Below are 16,359 nucleotides of genomic sequence, written 5' to 3'. Positions count from 1 at the left end.
ATGAACCCACAATAGATTGTTTACAGTGTCATAGTCTATTTATAATCAATGCCATAAAACATTTCAAAACATGCCTCTGCATTGTCAGAAGCAATCTGCATGCTAGCATGCAGAATCATTGGGGCTGAAAGTGGGGATGTTAGATTTTCAAAGGAGCTAGTTTAGAAGAAAAAAATCCTCTTAAGAGGCAAATCCCTAGTGATATAAAATTGACCATATTTAAGTGATTTTTTTTGTGGGGGGTGAGGTTTGCTCTCTTACGGAATCCTATAAAATTTTAAAATTTTACACAGTACACTCTTAAAAGAATCACAATATTCTGCTAATAATATTGTCATTATAGGCCTTTAATAATACTTAACATAATGATGCAAATTTTGGAAGTCTTTAGAAATTGGAGCCTTTCTTCAGTATTTCAAAGGTACTGAATGTTATGAGAAATCAAGTTGGCAACGGGAAGATGACTGAAGCACTTTGGCAACCTAATGAAAATTGAATAAAAGGCAAAAGTTGCTAATTCAGGCAAGGTCACTGAAGGAGTATAATTTGATCTGTGCCATTTGTGCAGCAAGCTAACCTCTTTCCATTAAAGCAAAATGTTAGGGGAAAGGGCAGATATCAGCAGTATGGTTCTCTTTCTTTTTTAAAATCCTAACTTTATCTAAACAGTGTTTTATAATCTTTTAAATATAGACATTAATCAAGAAAAAGGGAAATGAATTCAAAGTCTTGGATAATGCACAAGGGAGGCTGCAAATCAGAAGGGATGCATTGTTTGGGTTGGTATTCGGTATGGGTGTTTAACATATGAACTAGAGAAAATAAGAAATAAAAAAATGGGGAAATAGTTTGATAACATTGTTTATTTCAGGTCGATAATAATAATAATAATGTCTAAATCAATTATCTCCAATATTATATCATCCAGAATCAGAGAGACTATAGCACTTGGAATTTACAAATGATATGCTTTGTAATGTGAAACGGTATGCTTTAAAGTTAGGTGGCAAAAGCATTGGGTCTATTGAGTAAAGTTCAATTTTGTTTATTCTCTTTAGTCATGTTGCTTATAAATGATACTCCACTATTCATTCTTTTTTAAGCTGAGTAATCATTATTCCAAGTTGTATAATGATTAAGGTGTGGGAAGATACACACTCTTGTCCTTAACCATAGAGTCTCCTTGAGTGAATTTGGGTAGTCCTCCTCTCTCAGCCTGATTTAACTTCTTGGGATTATTGTGGAAGAAAATAGGAGAAGTGATACATATATGGCTTTGAGATTCTGAATATAGTACATAAATCTAATAAATGAAAACATACATATATGCAAGAAGAATCACTCTTGGAGGCATTTAATAATGTGCAAAACATTTCAAATTCAGAGCACCCTATTCTTTGTTGGAAAAGATTTTAAAACAGTCCAAAATGTTAGAGATAGCTCCTGTTAACTGTTTTGCAACTGGGCAGTTTGAGATTGAAGCAGTTTGTATTTCAAATATTTGCTCATCCTTCAGTGTTCACATCCTGAAATACATTCATTCTCCAATTGCAACCCTGGAATTGGTCATGCTAACTCAGGGATAGGCAACCTCGGCTCTTTTACGACTCATGGACTTCAACTCCCAGAATTCCTGAGTCAGCTGACTCAGGAATTCTGGGAGTTGAAGTCCATGAGTCATAAAAGAGCCGAGGTTGCCTACCCCTGTGCTAACCCATCCAGTGGCTCTTTTGGATAGGCTCAGTTGGCATTATAGCTGAATCCATAGGAACTACAGGTAGTCCCCAACTTATGACCACAATTGAGCCCAAAATTTCTCTTGCTAAGCAAGACTGTTGTTAAGTGAGCTTCACCTGGTTTATTACTCTTTTGCCACTGTTGTTAAGTGAATCACTGCCGTTGTTAAATTATTAACCTGGTTGATGAATGAATCTGGCTTCCCCAACTTTGCTTGTCGGAAAATCACAAAAAGTGAGCACCTGACCTTGGGACAGTGCAACCATCATAAATACATGCCAATTGCCAAGTGTCTGAATTTTGATCACATGACCATGGGGATTCTGCAATGGCCCTAAGTGTGGAAAATGGTTATAAAACGGCATTTTAAGTGCTGTTGTAACTTTGAACGGTCTCTTAACAAATGGTTATAAGTTGAGGACTACTTGTACATACATGTTCAGTCTCCCCAACTGCCACATAGTAGTACTTTAGCAACTTAACTTTAACAACTCTATAGACATTCTCAGTTATCCAAGTCATGGTTGTCTTAAAGGTGCTTCTTCTTTTTTTCCAAAAGGCAACAGGACTTTCTTGTTAACTTCAAGAAAGTGTAGTTGCCTTTTGGGGGGAAAAAAAGCATCTTTGGCATTTAACACCTTAACATTTGCTAAGTCTAGATTTAAAGTAACACAGGTTTTACCATTTGCTTATCTAACGATTATACCCCTATGCACTGATGATGATGGAAAAGCAATACAGGTCCAAAGGGATTTAAGATATACTCTGTGTTTTATTTTATTTTATTTTATTTTATTTTAATTCCATTTATATCCCGCCCTTCTCCGAAGACTCAGGGCGGCTTACAAGCTTAGCAGTAGCCTTCATTCTATGTATATGCCTGCTTATTAGGGCTTTCACACACCCCCAAGCGGCATTATTACAAAGTCAGCTTATTGCCCCCAACAATCTGGGTCCTCATTTTACCTACCTCGGAAGGATGGAAGGCTGAGTCAACCTTGAGCCTGGTGGGACTTGAACCTGCACTAATTGCAGGCAGCTGGTGTTACTTAAGGAGGCATTAGCCCACTGCTCCACCAAGGCTCCCTTGGATTCAATGTAGGACACCAGCGCCAGAGGCTGAACAATAATTTATCTGGGATATGGTTGTCCAAAGTTAAATATCAATAGTAAATTGGAATCCTCACTCTCCTGAAGCCATTTGATCCATTCATGAATAATTCTTACAATTACATAGTTGCATCTGAGATTCAACCAAAACCTACTTCCTTTTCATCAATTTTCCCTTCATCTGTTTTGGTTCTACCCTCTTCTTTGGCCATTCTTCCACTGTGTAAAGACACTGTCTATCTCTTGTACCTCTTAATGTTTGCTATTGTAGGCCAAATAAACTCAGCTGTTTCAAGCCTTTTTCTCATAGGACATAGTTGTCGTTTCTGGCTTGGTCTCCTCAGGTCCTTTCAGAGCCTATATTAGGTCTGAAATTCATCATTTTAATAAATATGTAAATTCTGTGTGGGAGGAGGTAAATGGAGCCCAGTGATGTAATCAGCTACATTCATAATTGGAAATAAACCTGGTTTATCCTTTTACTGAACTGTAAGAGTTAATACTGGAGTTACTAAATAATCTTCTCATATCAATTACTGAAAGCAGATTTAAAAGCACTTAGAAAGGTAACTCTTTAAATCATGGCATGCCAGTTTTATTTTGTAGATATCTAAGTCTGTTTCCTTGTTATTACAATACTAACAATAGTTGAACAATTGTTCCATCATGAAATGGAATTGCCATCCGTGCGACATATAAAATTGTATCCTTAGTTGCCTGTCAAATATTACTTTTATGTATTTGTGTGTACAGTAATAAAAAAATCTTAATGGAATACCCTGGGACGGACACTATAAATAGCGTACATGGGAGTCACCTTAAGCATTCACCAACTTGACCAGTATTTTCTCTTTAGAGAGAGAGAGAGGGGGGGGGTAGAAATCATCTTCCCTCAGGCAAGTCTTTTAACATTACTAAAAAGTGTTTGCTCTCTGTTTTTATTTCACAGACAAGGAGCCCAAAGCTTTCTCAAAGTCCACAGCCCAACTTGGGGGATCAAGCTGAATATTTGTCAGAGGTAGCTGTTGACTCCTTGGAAGTCATGTCAGAAGCCGAAGCCCTTTCTCCTTTTTCAAGGGGAAGTCGTACTCGAGCGAGTCTTCCGGTTGTGAGGACAACAAATCAAACAAAAGAAAGATCTCTAGGTAAGACATTATACGCAGGAATCTGCTCAAGGCTATACATTACAATTTCCTCAGTAGGTCCGAGTGTACAGCTCTATGGTACTAGTTTGAATATATGATATATAATATATGATATACAATGAAGAAGAGACAGATACAAATAGATCTAAGGGAAGTTTTAATCTTTGAGCCATCACCTTGATGAACTTTGTCCCACTCCAAGACGAAAAATTCTTCTGAGACCAGAGGCAACATTTTTCTGAGATCAGCTGAGCATCTTCTGCATGTAAAAAATTAGTTGTGTGGAAAATCGAATATTGTTGTAGAATGTTTCAATTTGGTCATTATGGAAGTGATTGCTACTTTCCTAGAAGTAAATCATCCAGAACAGGAAGTAGTTTGGATGTTCTTGATATAGTTTGGCTCTGTTAAAATCCTTAAATTTAATCAAGTTATATTTATTTATTTATTTATTTATTTAATTAAATTTTTATACCGCCCTTCTCCCGAAGGACTCAGGGCGGTGAACAGGGCATATCTTAAAACTACAAAAGTACAAAAGTTAAAAAAGAATTAAATTATTGCCCACAATAAAAACAATAAAAAATATATATAAATATTAAAACCCTAAGTAATTCCCCATCAGGCCAGGCCAGCTTGTTCAAATAAATGGGTCTTTAACCCGCGCCGGAAGGAGCGGAGATCCGGTGCCATCCGGAGCTCAACCGGCAGCTGATTCCACAAAGCCGGAGCGCCCACAGAGAAGGCCCTCCCCCTGGGGGCCACCAGCCGACATTCTCTGACTGGAGGCACCCTGAGGAGGCCCTCTCTGTGGGAACGCACGGGGCGGAGGGGAGTCGACGCCGGCAGCAGGTGGTCCCCGAGGTATTCCGGACCCATGCCATGTAAGGACTTAAAAACCATCACTAAGACCTTGAACCTCACCCGGAAGACAACTGGTAACCAATGCAGCTCGCGGAGCAAAGGTGCAACATGGGAGTACCGGGAAACTCCCAAGACAACTCTCACGGCCGCATTCTGTACCAGTTGGAGCCTCCGAGTGGTCTTCAAGGGAAGCCCCATGTAGAGAGCATTGCAATAGTCAAGACGAGAGGTCACGAGCGCATGAGTGACTGTACACAGGGCATCCCGGTCTAGATAGGGCCGCAACTGCCGCACCAGGCGAACCTGGGCGAAAGCCCCCCTGGTCACGGCCACTACATGATCTTCTAAGGTAAGCCGTGCATCCAGGAGGACTCCCAAGTTGCGAGCCCTATCTACGGGGGGTAAAGACTCACCCCCCATAGAAAGTGATGGAACGTTTTGAATGTCCCGGGATGCCGGAATGTACAGCCACTCAGTCTTGTCAGGGTTGAGTTGAAGTCTGTTCCTCCCCATCCAGACCCGAACCGCCTCCAGGCAACGGGACATCACAGCGAGGGCATCACTGGGGTGGTTTGGGGTCGAAATGAAAAGTTGGGTATCATCAGCATATTGATGATACCCAACTCCAAAACCACGAATGATCTTACCCAGCGGTTTCATGTAGATGTTGAACAGGAGAGGCGAGAGAACCGAACCCTGAGGAACTCCACAAACGAGAGACCTAGGGGCCGATCTCTGCCCCCCTGCTAACACCGACTGCGAACGTCCCAGGAGATAGGAGGAGAACCACCAAAGAACTGTGCCTCCCACTCCCAATCCCCTGAGACGCCGCAGCAGGATACCATGGTCGATGGTATCGAAAGCCGCCGAGAGGTCTAATAGGACCAGGACAGAGGAATATCCCCTATCCCGGGCCCTCCAGAGATCATTCACCAGAGTGATTCAGAGCGATTCAGCGAATTCAGCTTTCCAGTTACCTTTCCCTAAAAATAAGTAAATTCTTTTTTTAATACAAATTATTTTAAATTTGTATGCAAATATAAAAAACAGGAGAGTCCAAACCAGAAACTTAAAGCTAATGTGTATTAAAGTGTATCTTACACATATATCCATGACTAGCACTGCAGTTACATTATTGCCCTTTAACTGAGTGTATGTAATAAGAAAGCAGTGGAAAATTAAAGATAAAATTGCATGTGCAGTGCAAATGTTTAGAGCTCCCAAGGGTGAAAGTTTACAGTATGTAAATATAGAAAGATGTTCTTCAAATATTGGCTTTCCTTCCAATGATGTCTTTTTATTTAATCATAAAACTTTGCAGTATCCATTTTTTTCCTTCCTGTTAACTTTACAGACCTTTGATAACATTGAGTATCTACAAATAAATGTTCCAGAATAGAATTACTGTGTGAAATAACTTCTCTTCAGGAGGGAAACATCTAACACCAAGCTATGTATTAAGAACCAATATTGCATTTTTGAATATCACATCTCCAAATAACTAAATCTTTCACCTTCTATTGGGAAAGAATTATAGGTGCCCAATAGGCCTGAAATTAAGGTGTGGTTTTGGTCAAAATTATCTTAATGTTAAATTTATACCCAAGTGATTCTAAAATGATATTTCATTGATATTTGTGTTTTGCACTCTGCTATATTCCACGTCTCTGGGTTGTCTTGAACATTGTTCAATTGTTGCATATTCTAACAATTCCATAAATTTAATTACTGCAATGATTTGTTTAACAACCATGGCAAAAAGATCATAAAATTGGGCTTGACTCTCTTAATAACCACCAAATGAAATTCTGGTCCTAATTGTGGTTGTAAGTAGAGAACTTCCTACAAGCACAAAAAAGTATTGTAGATGGATTGCAGTGAGAAGGTATCTATGCTGTTTAGATATGGGCTAAATCTGCTTCAAACTGCAGGATAGAGAGTAAATTTTTAATTTATTTTGTACATGCATTTATTGCCAGAGAAGGGAGGGACATTTATCAGATGTTCTAATGCAGGTCCCTGAGCTCCATGCCCCATGAGTTACAGAAGTATCCTCTTTTCTTTTAGACAAGACTTGTTGAGCCAGGAACTTTATTAGTTCCCAGCTCAGGACATCCCTTTTGCCTTGAACAGCATCTTGCAATTTAATTGGTTTGGAATCAATGCTTACAATTAGCTACTCAAGGAGGAGGCAAAATACTACAACCAGGCTGTTTTCTATATAAGGCAGTGAATACCAATTGCTGAGGCAGGCAAAAGGTTACTGTCATAATGTTGCTTCTGTCCAGCAGGATCCCAGATCCCAATGTGCAATGTAGGATAAAATTAGATGCGTGGGTCATTAATCACAGATTTGCTCATAAACTGTGAATGTAGTGGTTAATTTATTATGCTAACAGTCCTGGGCCATTTTTCCCCCGAAGATTGCTTTGATATCTGATATATAACAGACTTTCTTAAACAGTCTAAAAAAAATTGTAATTCAAACACTTAACTGATTTCTCCAAAGCCAAGGCAGATTGAGAATAAAAAACAGGCTGTTCTTCCATATATTTTGAAGTAATTAATCCACTTTAGTTATTACATTAGCCTGATTATGCCTGTGGCCCTTCTGATGTGTTGGAATGCCTGGGAATTATGATTGCCAGAGACTAATTTATCTGAAGGATTCCAAACTGAAGAATGTACGACTGAAAGCACAATTTGCAAGTTTGGAATTAGTTATCTGACATGGCCTCTTATATAGAATAATTCTGTAGTAGTTGTCCTTCTCACACTAGGATTGCATATTACAGAAAAGAGATGTGCAGCCATTTAGGAACCTGATGATTAAATATCCTGATAGATGTATGATCAGATATAAAATTAAGGTAGTTGGTCCTGGTTTGGTCTTGTTTTGCTCCATGAACAATATAACACTTTGAATACTGGTCTTGACTTATGACCATTTTTCTAGTGACTCTATGAATTTATAAAGGTGCTGAATGAATGATGATTCTGATTGATGCTTGGAGTTACAGCTGTCCCAGCAACCTGTGATCACATGATCGCAGTCTCAGTGTTTGGCAATCCATTTGCACTTATGACTAGTTGAGAAGCACCTCACGATCATGTGATCACCATTTGCCACCTTTCCTGCCAGCTTTCCCAGAAAATCAGTGCGGTAATTCTCGCCCACCTTTGCACCCTCCTCAGCCCTCTGAGCTTGTATATGTTAGCCCTTCAAGTATCTCTATGTCACCCTGACCTTTGTGGTATCTCTCATACAGCCTGCACATTTCTCACACATCCAGCTGTCAGAGTGGGTGGCTGTATGAATGGGCTTCTCTATATCACACAACCTCTTACCCAGTGTCTGCGGGGGCTCCTCGGAACCATAGGAGGTCCTGAAGGGACAGCCAAAGTTGCGGGCGTCCCGGAGAACCTACATGAGCGGCATCCCGTGTTGGGGATCCGGAGAAAAACCCAATGCAAGCGGACCGGGGAGAAGGAGGCCAGTAATGGCCGACACGAAGATCTGACAGAGGGACGGAACTAGCATCGACTTAGTGGAACAACGGTGGAACGGAGCTGACGAAAAGTAATTCCAAGATTTTTACATTTAAAAAGTGAAAGGGAGCGCTTTTTGAAAGAGATGCTGGCTAGAAGAGGGAGCCTTACCGAGAGGGAGCGAGTGGCGAGAGAAGCGACGAGAGATAAGGCGACAGGCGAGAGCAACAAGAAGAGGAAGCCAGGAAGTAAACTAGCCGTGAGATCAGGCGAATGGATAGAAAGGTAACGGGAAAAGATAAGTTTTTGAGTCCTGGAGACTGAACTCTTGAGAAAACGAGTGTGGACTATAAGTAGAAGGAAAGTGAATAGTTTGGACAGACTTTGAAGCTTTGATTTATAAGCCATGGGAGTATAACGGATCCAAGATGGAGAAAGTGACACAGCAATCTTAGGACTGCAGTTTTGATAGTGAGACAATTACTGGCTATTGGCTGAAGAAAAAGATATAAAAGGAGCCACAAATTCGGAGTTGGAAATTTATAATTAAAAGGAAAGTGACTTTGATGGGACAGGAAGATAAAGGTGATATATAAATATAGATAAAAAGACACACATAAATATAACTGACTGCTTGCCATATTCGTGGAATAACTATATTCCTGCGATTGTTGATTGCTAGAATTGGATAGAATTGAAATAATCAATTAGCTAAGGAATTAATCACTTGATTGTTATATATATATATATATATATATATATATATATATATATATATATATATATATATATATATATATAATTTGATTGATATATCGATAAAGGTTTATTTAAGGTTAAAGGAATTAAGTATTTGTAAAGAGTGGTAGTAATGGAGTAATGTCTTAGGGGTTTGGTCAGATTTATTAATATCATAAGAGCCACAACAGATTAGAGATAGAGGACAGGGTGGCTGTTGATTTTGATATATCTCCCCCAAATTAGGAAATAGAAGAGGAGGTAGTAATGGAGGGAGATAGAGGGGGGGGAAAGGTGGGAATACCCCATAAAGAGTATTTTTATAAAAAATCTGGTTAAATATGACAAGCAGACCGAACCTAAACAAATATTAGTGCAGGAAAGAGGGCAGCGCCACAGGGTTTAGGGATGTCTTCAAGCCCTTCTAGTCAGAAGTCTATTGATGACATGCTACAAAGGGAAAGGTCAAACTCCTTTAAAGATTTACAAGCCCTTCTGCAAAATATGCAAGAAGCAATGACTAAGAATCATGAAGAGATGAAGAAAGTGATAGGCCAAGTAAGAAATGATACTGGTGAGCTCAAGGAAAAACTACAAGCGATTGATGGTAAATTTGAGGGGATTCAACAACAATTAATAAAAAAGGAGCAAAGATTACAGGAAATGGAAGTAAGAATGGAGAAGGAGGAGAAGAAAGTAGAGGACTTAAGTGAAACACTAATCCGGGCAAACAGAGAGCTCGAAACAACAGTGATCTTTCTGGAAGCAGAGAGAGCCGCCCACTATCTGCGTTTTCAAAATGTTAAGGGGAAAAAAAGGTGAAGAGCTGCCGGACATGATGGCAGACTTAATGGCGAAGGCATTAGGCATAGGAAAAGATGAAATGTTGGTGGAAATTGATAAGACGTATAGGGTCCAAACTAACTATGCGAGGAGACATAATCTTCCGAAAGAAGTACATGTGAGATTAAAAAATCGACCCAGGATGAATTACTACATAGATCAAGAGAAGAGCCGCTAGACTATGGAGGACAACAAATAACAATTCTCAAACAAATACCTAAAAGAATGAGGGATTTGAGACGAGGCTACCAATTTTTGACATCGAAATTGATTAGATATAATGTGAACTTTAGATGGCTAACTCCAGAAGGCATTCTACTCACATGGCAAGATAGAAGGTGTAGATTAGACTCGATAGACAAGGCAGAATATTTTTATAAGCTCCACTTTAATAATGAAGATGAAGTAGAAGACCAAGATGGAGGGGACATAAGAGAAAGGGATGCAAGAGAGATGGCTATAGTAGGGAAGGTACTAGGAACAGAGGATAGAGGAAATAAATCTGGAGAGACTACAGAGAAATATGAAGGCAGAGACAAAGAAACAAGAGAGATCTGCACAATGAGAAGCACAAGACCCAGATATAAGTAAAATAAAGGGAGATGAATGCAGGATTTTGTCACTGAATATTAATGGTTTAAACTCGCCAATGAAAAGACGGAAAATCTTTAATAAACCTATTCGTCAAAAATTAGATATAATTGCAATTCAGGAAGTTCATATAAAAGAACAACAGAAATACCTGTTAGATCAACCAAAATTAGGAAATATATTTGTATCATTAGATCAACAAAAAAGAGGGGGGTGGTATTATATGTGAATGAGAAATTGGTAGCTAAAGAAATTTATAAAGATAGAGAAGGTAGTATTGATAGTTGAGGTAGAAATAAACCATAGGAAAGTAGTGATTGTAGAAATATATGCCCCAAATGGAAACCAAGAACAGTCTCATGCAACCTTCTTGACTCACATAGCACTTCTCACAAATCCTCATACATTCCCCCTGACCCTCACCTTAAACCAGTGTACTCCCTCACTCTCTCCCCCATCCAGCAACAGCCACTTATCTTCCTGTTTGGCTGGGATTTTCACTTCCTGCTGGCTTCCCCATTTACTTTGATCCACCAACTCTGGGATTCAATTAATGTTAGCAACTTGGGTTACAGGGATTGCTATTGCTTTGTGAGATGGTCACGTGTTACAATCACATTGCTTAACAACAGAAATTCTTATGAAGTTCCAATTGTAATGACGACTTATAAAAAAATGGACAAATATGTATGTATCATGCACATTACCCTAAGGACTTTGTCCTAATTGCAGAATTTAGTTAATTGTGCATTTTAAGTTTATTTGGGCCATATGCCAGTACTAGTAATTAAAATCAAGCGAGATGCCAATTATTTTATGTGTTTTAAATAATGCCTGTGTCATATTCAGAGGCTGGTAGAATTATGAAGAACTTGATTTCATCACTGGCTGAACTATGGACTTTAATTTTATAAGCTCTGGATGTTATCTTCATATTTGAAAGGTTATGTTTATTATTAGACTTACATTCTAGTATGCTAATTTGATTCTGATATGTTTTGGGCTTCCCTGCCAATTCTACTCAATGGCTCCTTCCATAATTGCTCTAATTCTACCTTGACAGTATTGTTGTTTCATAATATACAAAAGGTTATTGAAAAAATAAGTTACCACTTCAGAACATCCTGAATTTGTAGAAAATAGATTAATTGGACCCTTGGTTTCACAATTGGATGTAATAATGAGAACCACTGACTGCACTTGCTAATGATCTCTGGAGAGATCAGTATAGGGATGGTTTGTCCAGCCCAGCCCCTATTAATCTCTTAATGGCGTCTGATGCCATTAATCATAAAAAATATCCTTGTGGACTGGCCAAGAGAGTTGAGAGTATGGGCATGATGTTGTAGTGTCCTTCCTTTGAGGACAGTTTCATCTGATATTGAGAGAGAAGAGGTCTCAATTCTGTCCCAAGTCTTTTTTAACTTCTACATGAAGCTACTAGATAAGATCATTTGGGGCCAGAGGGTTAATTATCATCAACATGCTGATAACAATCAGATATATATCTACAGCATTATCTCTAACAAATCAAGTGATGCTGTCAAGGTTCTTTCTTCATGTCTGGAGGCTATAAGATCTGGAGAGTGGAAGCACAGATTTCAGCTTAACTCTGACTGCTAAGCTTGTAAGCCGCCCTGAGTCTTCGGAGAAGGGCGGGATATAAATGGAATTAAAATAAAAAATAAAAATCAGGTGTCTGTGGATTTTAGGACATCCCAAATCTGCAGGTACTGCATCGTTAGTTGTAGATAGGATAACTCATTTCTGGATAGAGCTGATGCACAATCTGGGGACTCTTGTCATTTTCTTTTGGTTCTTAAGACTCTTGGCCACTGCTTAAGGAGCAGGTAGCAATTGTGGCCAGGAAAATCTTTGCACAAATTTAACTTAGGCTTCAATTGCCTTTGTTCCTTGACTGAGAGGTTTTCCTGAAGATTACTCATGTCTTGGGTCAATTTCTGCTTAGGTTTCTGCAATGAATTCAGCTTTAAGGTGCCCTTTAAGATCTTTCAGAGGTTCAGAATCCAGTAGCATAATTACATGCACACCATTGTAATTCATTTTAACACTACTTTTCTTTAATTAATTGGCTCCCAATCAATTTTCAGGTTCAATTCCCCTACAAAGCCTTTCCTGATATAGAATCAATTATTTGCTGAATTATTCATCTCTGATTATTTTTGCCTGTCCCACAGATTCCAAGAGGATGGCATGCTCTGGGCTGTTTCCACTAAACAATCTCATCTGGTGAGACCCAGAGGATGTTCCTTCCTTATTGTGGCACTTGTCCTGTGTAATAGCCTATCCTCTTGGGGCCATTAGGATAGCCCAAACACAGTTGTTATGGGAAACACATTCTTCATCTGGATCCTCTCATGAAACCTGTCTTCTGTGGTTGAATCTCTGACAGTTCTCATTCTCCTCAGACTATGCAAGCCGCACAGTAAAGTCAACATATGGCATCACTTATTGTTGTTAGTATTATTGTTATTAGTATAATTCTATAGCATGAGGAGCCTAGGAGTTGGAAAAATTGCCCCAGATTTTGTTAACCTTCAACTAGTTATCCATGCCCTGCAGGCTCTTTGCTGACTTTGCCTAGGCCAAAAAGATAAATGATGTCTGACCTCTCTGTGTTTTTTCCTTTCTTCATTCCATCCTCCAAATGTTAATTTATGGGCAACTGACAGATGCTATTTTATTTTTAAAAAAATACTTTTACAGGAGAAGGTAATATTTGTTTCCTAGTTAGACTGGTTGTCTAATATCTTTAAGTAACATTTGTATATGTGGCTATTGGAAGCCGTCACCATTACCTCCTACCCTACTATAAAACTGTTAAGGCCAATATTTATTTGAATGTGTAAAGTGAGGAGTTTGAAGGATCTATTTCTTTAGTTTTTCTAAGAGTCCACCTCAATTTACCATAGCTAGAAGCTCTACTGGAAGATTCCCTCAAACTTCAGTTTGACTGTCTACCCCAGCAAATATTTTCAGTGCCATATGACTACTTTGAACAATAAGAGAACAATATTGTCCCTTCATATCTCATGCTACTATTCAACGCCATTGACTTTATATATATGGCATATTTGTGTATGTATGTATATCTGTGTGTATATGTGTGTGTGTGTATACATATATATATATATATATATATATATATATATATATATATATATATATATATATATGCACAGTTTTTTTCTTTATTTTTTACTATTTTTTGTATTTTTGATTTTTTTCTCTCTCTAGGTATCTTTGATTAAAAATTTTAAAAAATCTCCACTCATTAATGCAACATTTAAAATTAAATATTTATACTTGTTCGGGTATACAGATATGCCTATACTGAGACTGTACAGAAACACCTGAAATGGCAGCTCATGACTTTGGGTTATAAACCAATGTCATTCCAAGAACTATGGCTTTGTAACCAGAGTTGATAATGTTTTTTTTTTTTTTTTTTTTATTGAAAAGTTTTAAAAATACAGTTTTCCTTTAAAAAACCCCCTTCCCCCTCCCTACCTCCCCTCCCTACCTCCCCCCTTCCCCCCCCTCCCCCCCTCCCTCCTCCCCCCCCACCTCCCCCTAACCCCCCTCCCCCCCCCGGACTTCCCAGAGCTAAATACAAGGTATATATATATAAAAAGGCAATCATAAACAACCATATACTAACAACTATAAATTCTAAAATCCATCACTCTCTAACTTATATAGGATCAAACAAAACTTAGCATTATTAAATATATATAGAAGACAAAATAAAAAAAGAAAAAAGAAAACGAAAGAAGACTTATTCAAATGCTAGATAAAACTTCTTGACCCTATACTTATTCTGGATAAACTCAATCCATTTTCTCCATTCCATAATATAATGTTCTTGCGAGTAATCTTTCAAATAGGCCGAAATCTTCGCCATCTCTGCCAAGTCGGAAACCTTTAAAATCCACTCTTGTATAGTCGGCAGTTCCTCTTTCTTCCAATATTGACCTATCAAAAGTCTTGCTGCCGTAACTAAATTCAGCATCAACTTAGAGTCCACAACTGTAGCGTCAACAATTATTCCCAACAAAAAAAATTGCGGACAAAACTTTATCCTCCGTTTAAAAATCTTCTGCATATTCCACCAGACTTTTATCCAAAAAGCCTTGACCTTTTTACATGTCCACCATATGTGAAAATATGTTGCCTCTTCATCACCACACCTCCAACATTTAGGCTGATAATTCGGATACATACTTGCAAGCTTTTTAGGATCTAGATGCCATCTATAAAACATTTTGTAAAAGTTCTCTCTTAAACTTTGAGCTTGAGTGAATTTTACATTCCTCACCCAGATCTTTTCCCACGTGTCCATTGTAATAACTTCCTGAATGTTTTGGGCCCATTTTATCATACAATCCTTAACAAGCTCTGTTTCTGAATCGATCTCTATCAATGCAAGATATATCCGTTTAATATGTGCTGGTCCTTGATTTCTAATTTGCTTTATCAAATTTTCATCAGTCGTTGCAAATCCATTTTTTTGGTCTTCTTTCCACCTGGCCTGTAACTGAATATATTGAAACCAAGTCTGAACAACCTTCTCTTCTCGCAAGAAACTATATGATTTCAAGCACCAAATATTCCTTTCCAAACTTAAAATTTCCTTGTAAGTAGTCTCATCATGTTTGAAACCAGCATGTATATTTTCTATTGCGTGTTTTGGGATTGCCCACAATGGTATCTTGCTGCTTAACTTATGTCTATACTTCTTCCAAACTCTCAGCAATGCCTGTCTTAAAATATGCATCCTAAACACAGTATCTACCTTCTTATCATACAACAAATATGCATGCCAGCCAAACAACAGATCATGGCCCTCAAGATTTAATAACCTCGATTGTGTCAAATTAATCCAATCACTTATTCCTACTAGTGCAGCAGCTTCATAATATAATTTAAAATTAGGCATTTTAAGGCCACCTCTCTCACGAGTATCCTGCATAATCTTAAGTTTAACTCGTGGCTTTTTCCCTGCCCACACAAATTTATTGATACCACGCTGCCATTCCTCCAAGTTAGAGTCTTTCTTAAGAATCGGTATCATTTGAAATAAGAATAAAAATTTGGGCAGGACATTCATTTTCACTGCTGCGATCCGTCCCAACAAAGACAATTGCAATTTTTCCCAACTCTCCAGTTCTTTTTGAATTTTCCCCCATAACTTTTCATAATTATTTTTATATAGCTTTGTATTAGAGGGCGACAAAATCACCCCCAAATATTTAACCCTTTTAACAATCTCAAATCCAGTTAATCCTTCTAAGAGAGCCTTCTGCGAAACTGTCATACTTCTAGCCAAAATTTTAGTTTTCTGTATATTTACTTTAAATCCAGAAACCTTCCCATATTGTGTTATTATCTCCATCAGGTCCACAACAGAGTTCTCTGGCTGGGTCACTGTAACAACCAGATCATCTGCAAATGCTCTCAATCTGTAATCCTGATCTCCAACTTGTATCCCCTTAATTTTTTCCGAATTCCGAATCTTAACCAATAGTATCTCTAATGTTAATATAAATAACAAGGGCGATAGCGGACAGCCTTGCCTTGTGCCCTTCTCAATATTACATACTGTTGTCAAACTATTGTTAACTATAATTCGGGCAGTTTGTTTTTGGTATAATGCCCTAATCGGTTGTAAAAATTTTTCCCCAAAATCCATTTTGTCTAAAACTTTCAACAAAAATTGCCAGTTCAATTGATCAAAAGCCTTTTCAGCATCTAAAAAGATTAGCGCAGCAGAGATCTGGTTGTGCCTTTCCAAAAACTCTAACACATCAACTATATGTCT

At 38.2% G+C, this 16,359-nt stretch overlaps 1 protein-coding gene across 9 annotated transcripts in view; it reads left to right on the top strand.

Annotated features, from left to right (window-relative positions):
• The window catches only part of KIAA1217, a 263,391-nt gene that overhangs the window by 105,297 nt on the left and 141,735 nt on the right, over window positions 1-16,359 (top strand). For all 9 annotated transcript variants that reach the window (XM_081345576.1, XM_081345569.1, XM_081345574.1 and 6 more), the window contains exon 2: window positions 3,797-3,992. In XM_081345576.1, the coding sequence (XP_081201702.1) occupies window positions 3,797-3,992 (196 nt within the window). The remainder of the gene's footprint in view (window positions 1-3,796; window positions 3,993-16,359) is intronic.

This window comes from Vipera berus, assembly GCF_964194415.1.
Source record: "Vipera berus genome assembly, chromosome: Z".
Taxonomy (NCBI): Eukaryota; Metazoa; Chordata; class Lepidosauria; order Squamata; family Viperidae; genus Vipera; species Vipera berus.
This window is presented reverse-complemented; position numbering and strand designations above follow the sequence as displayed.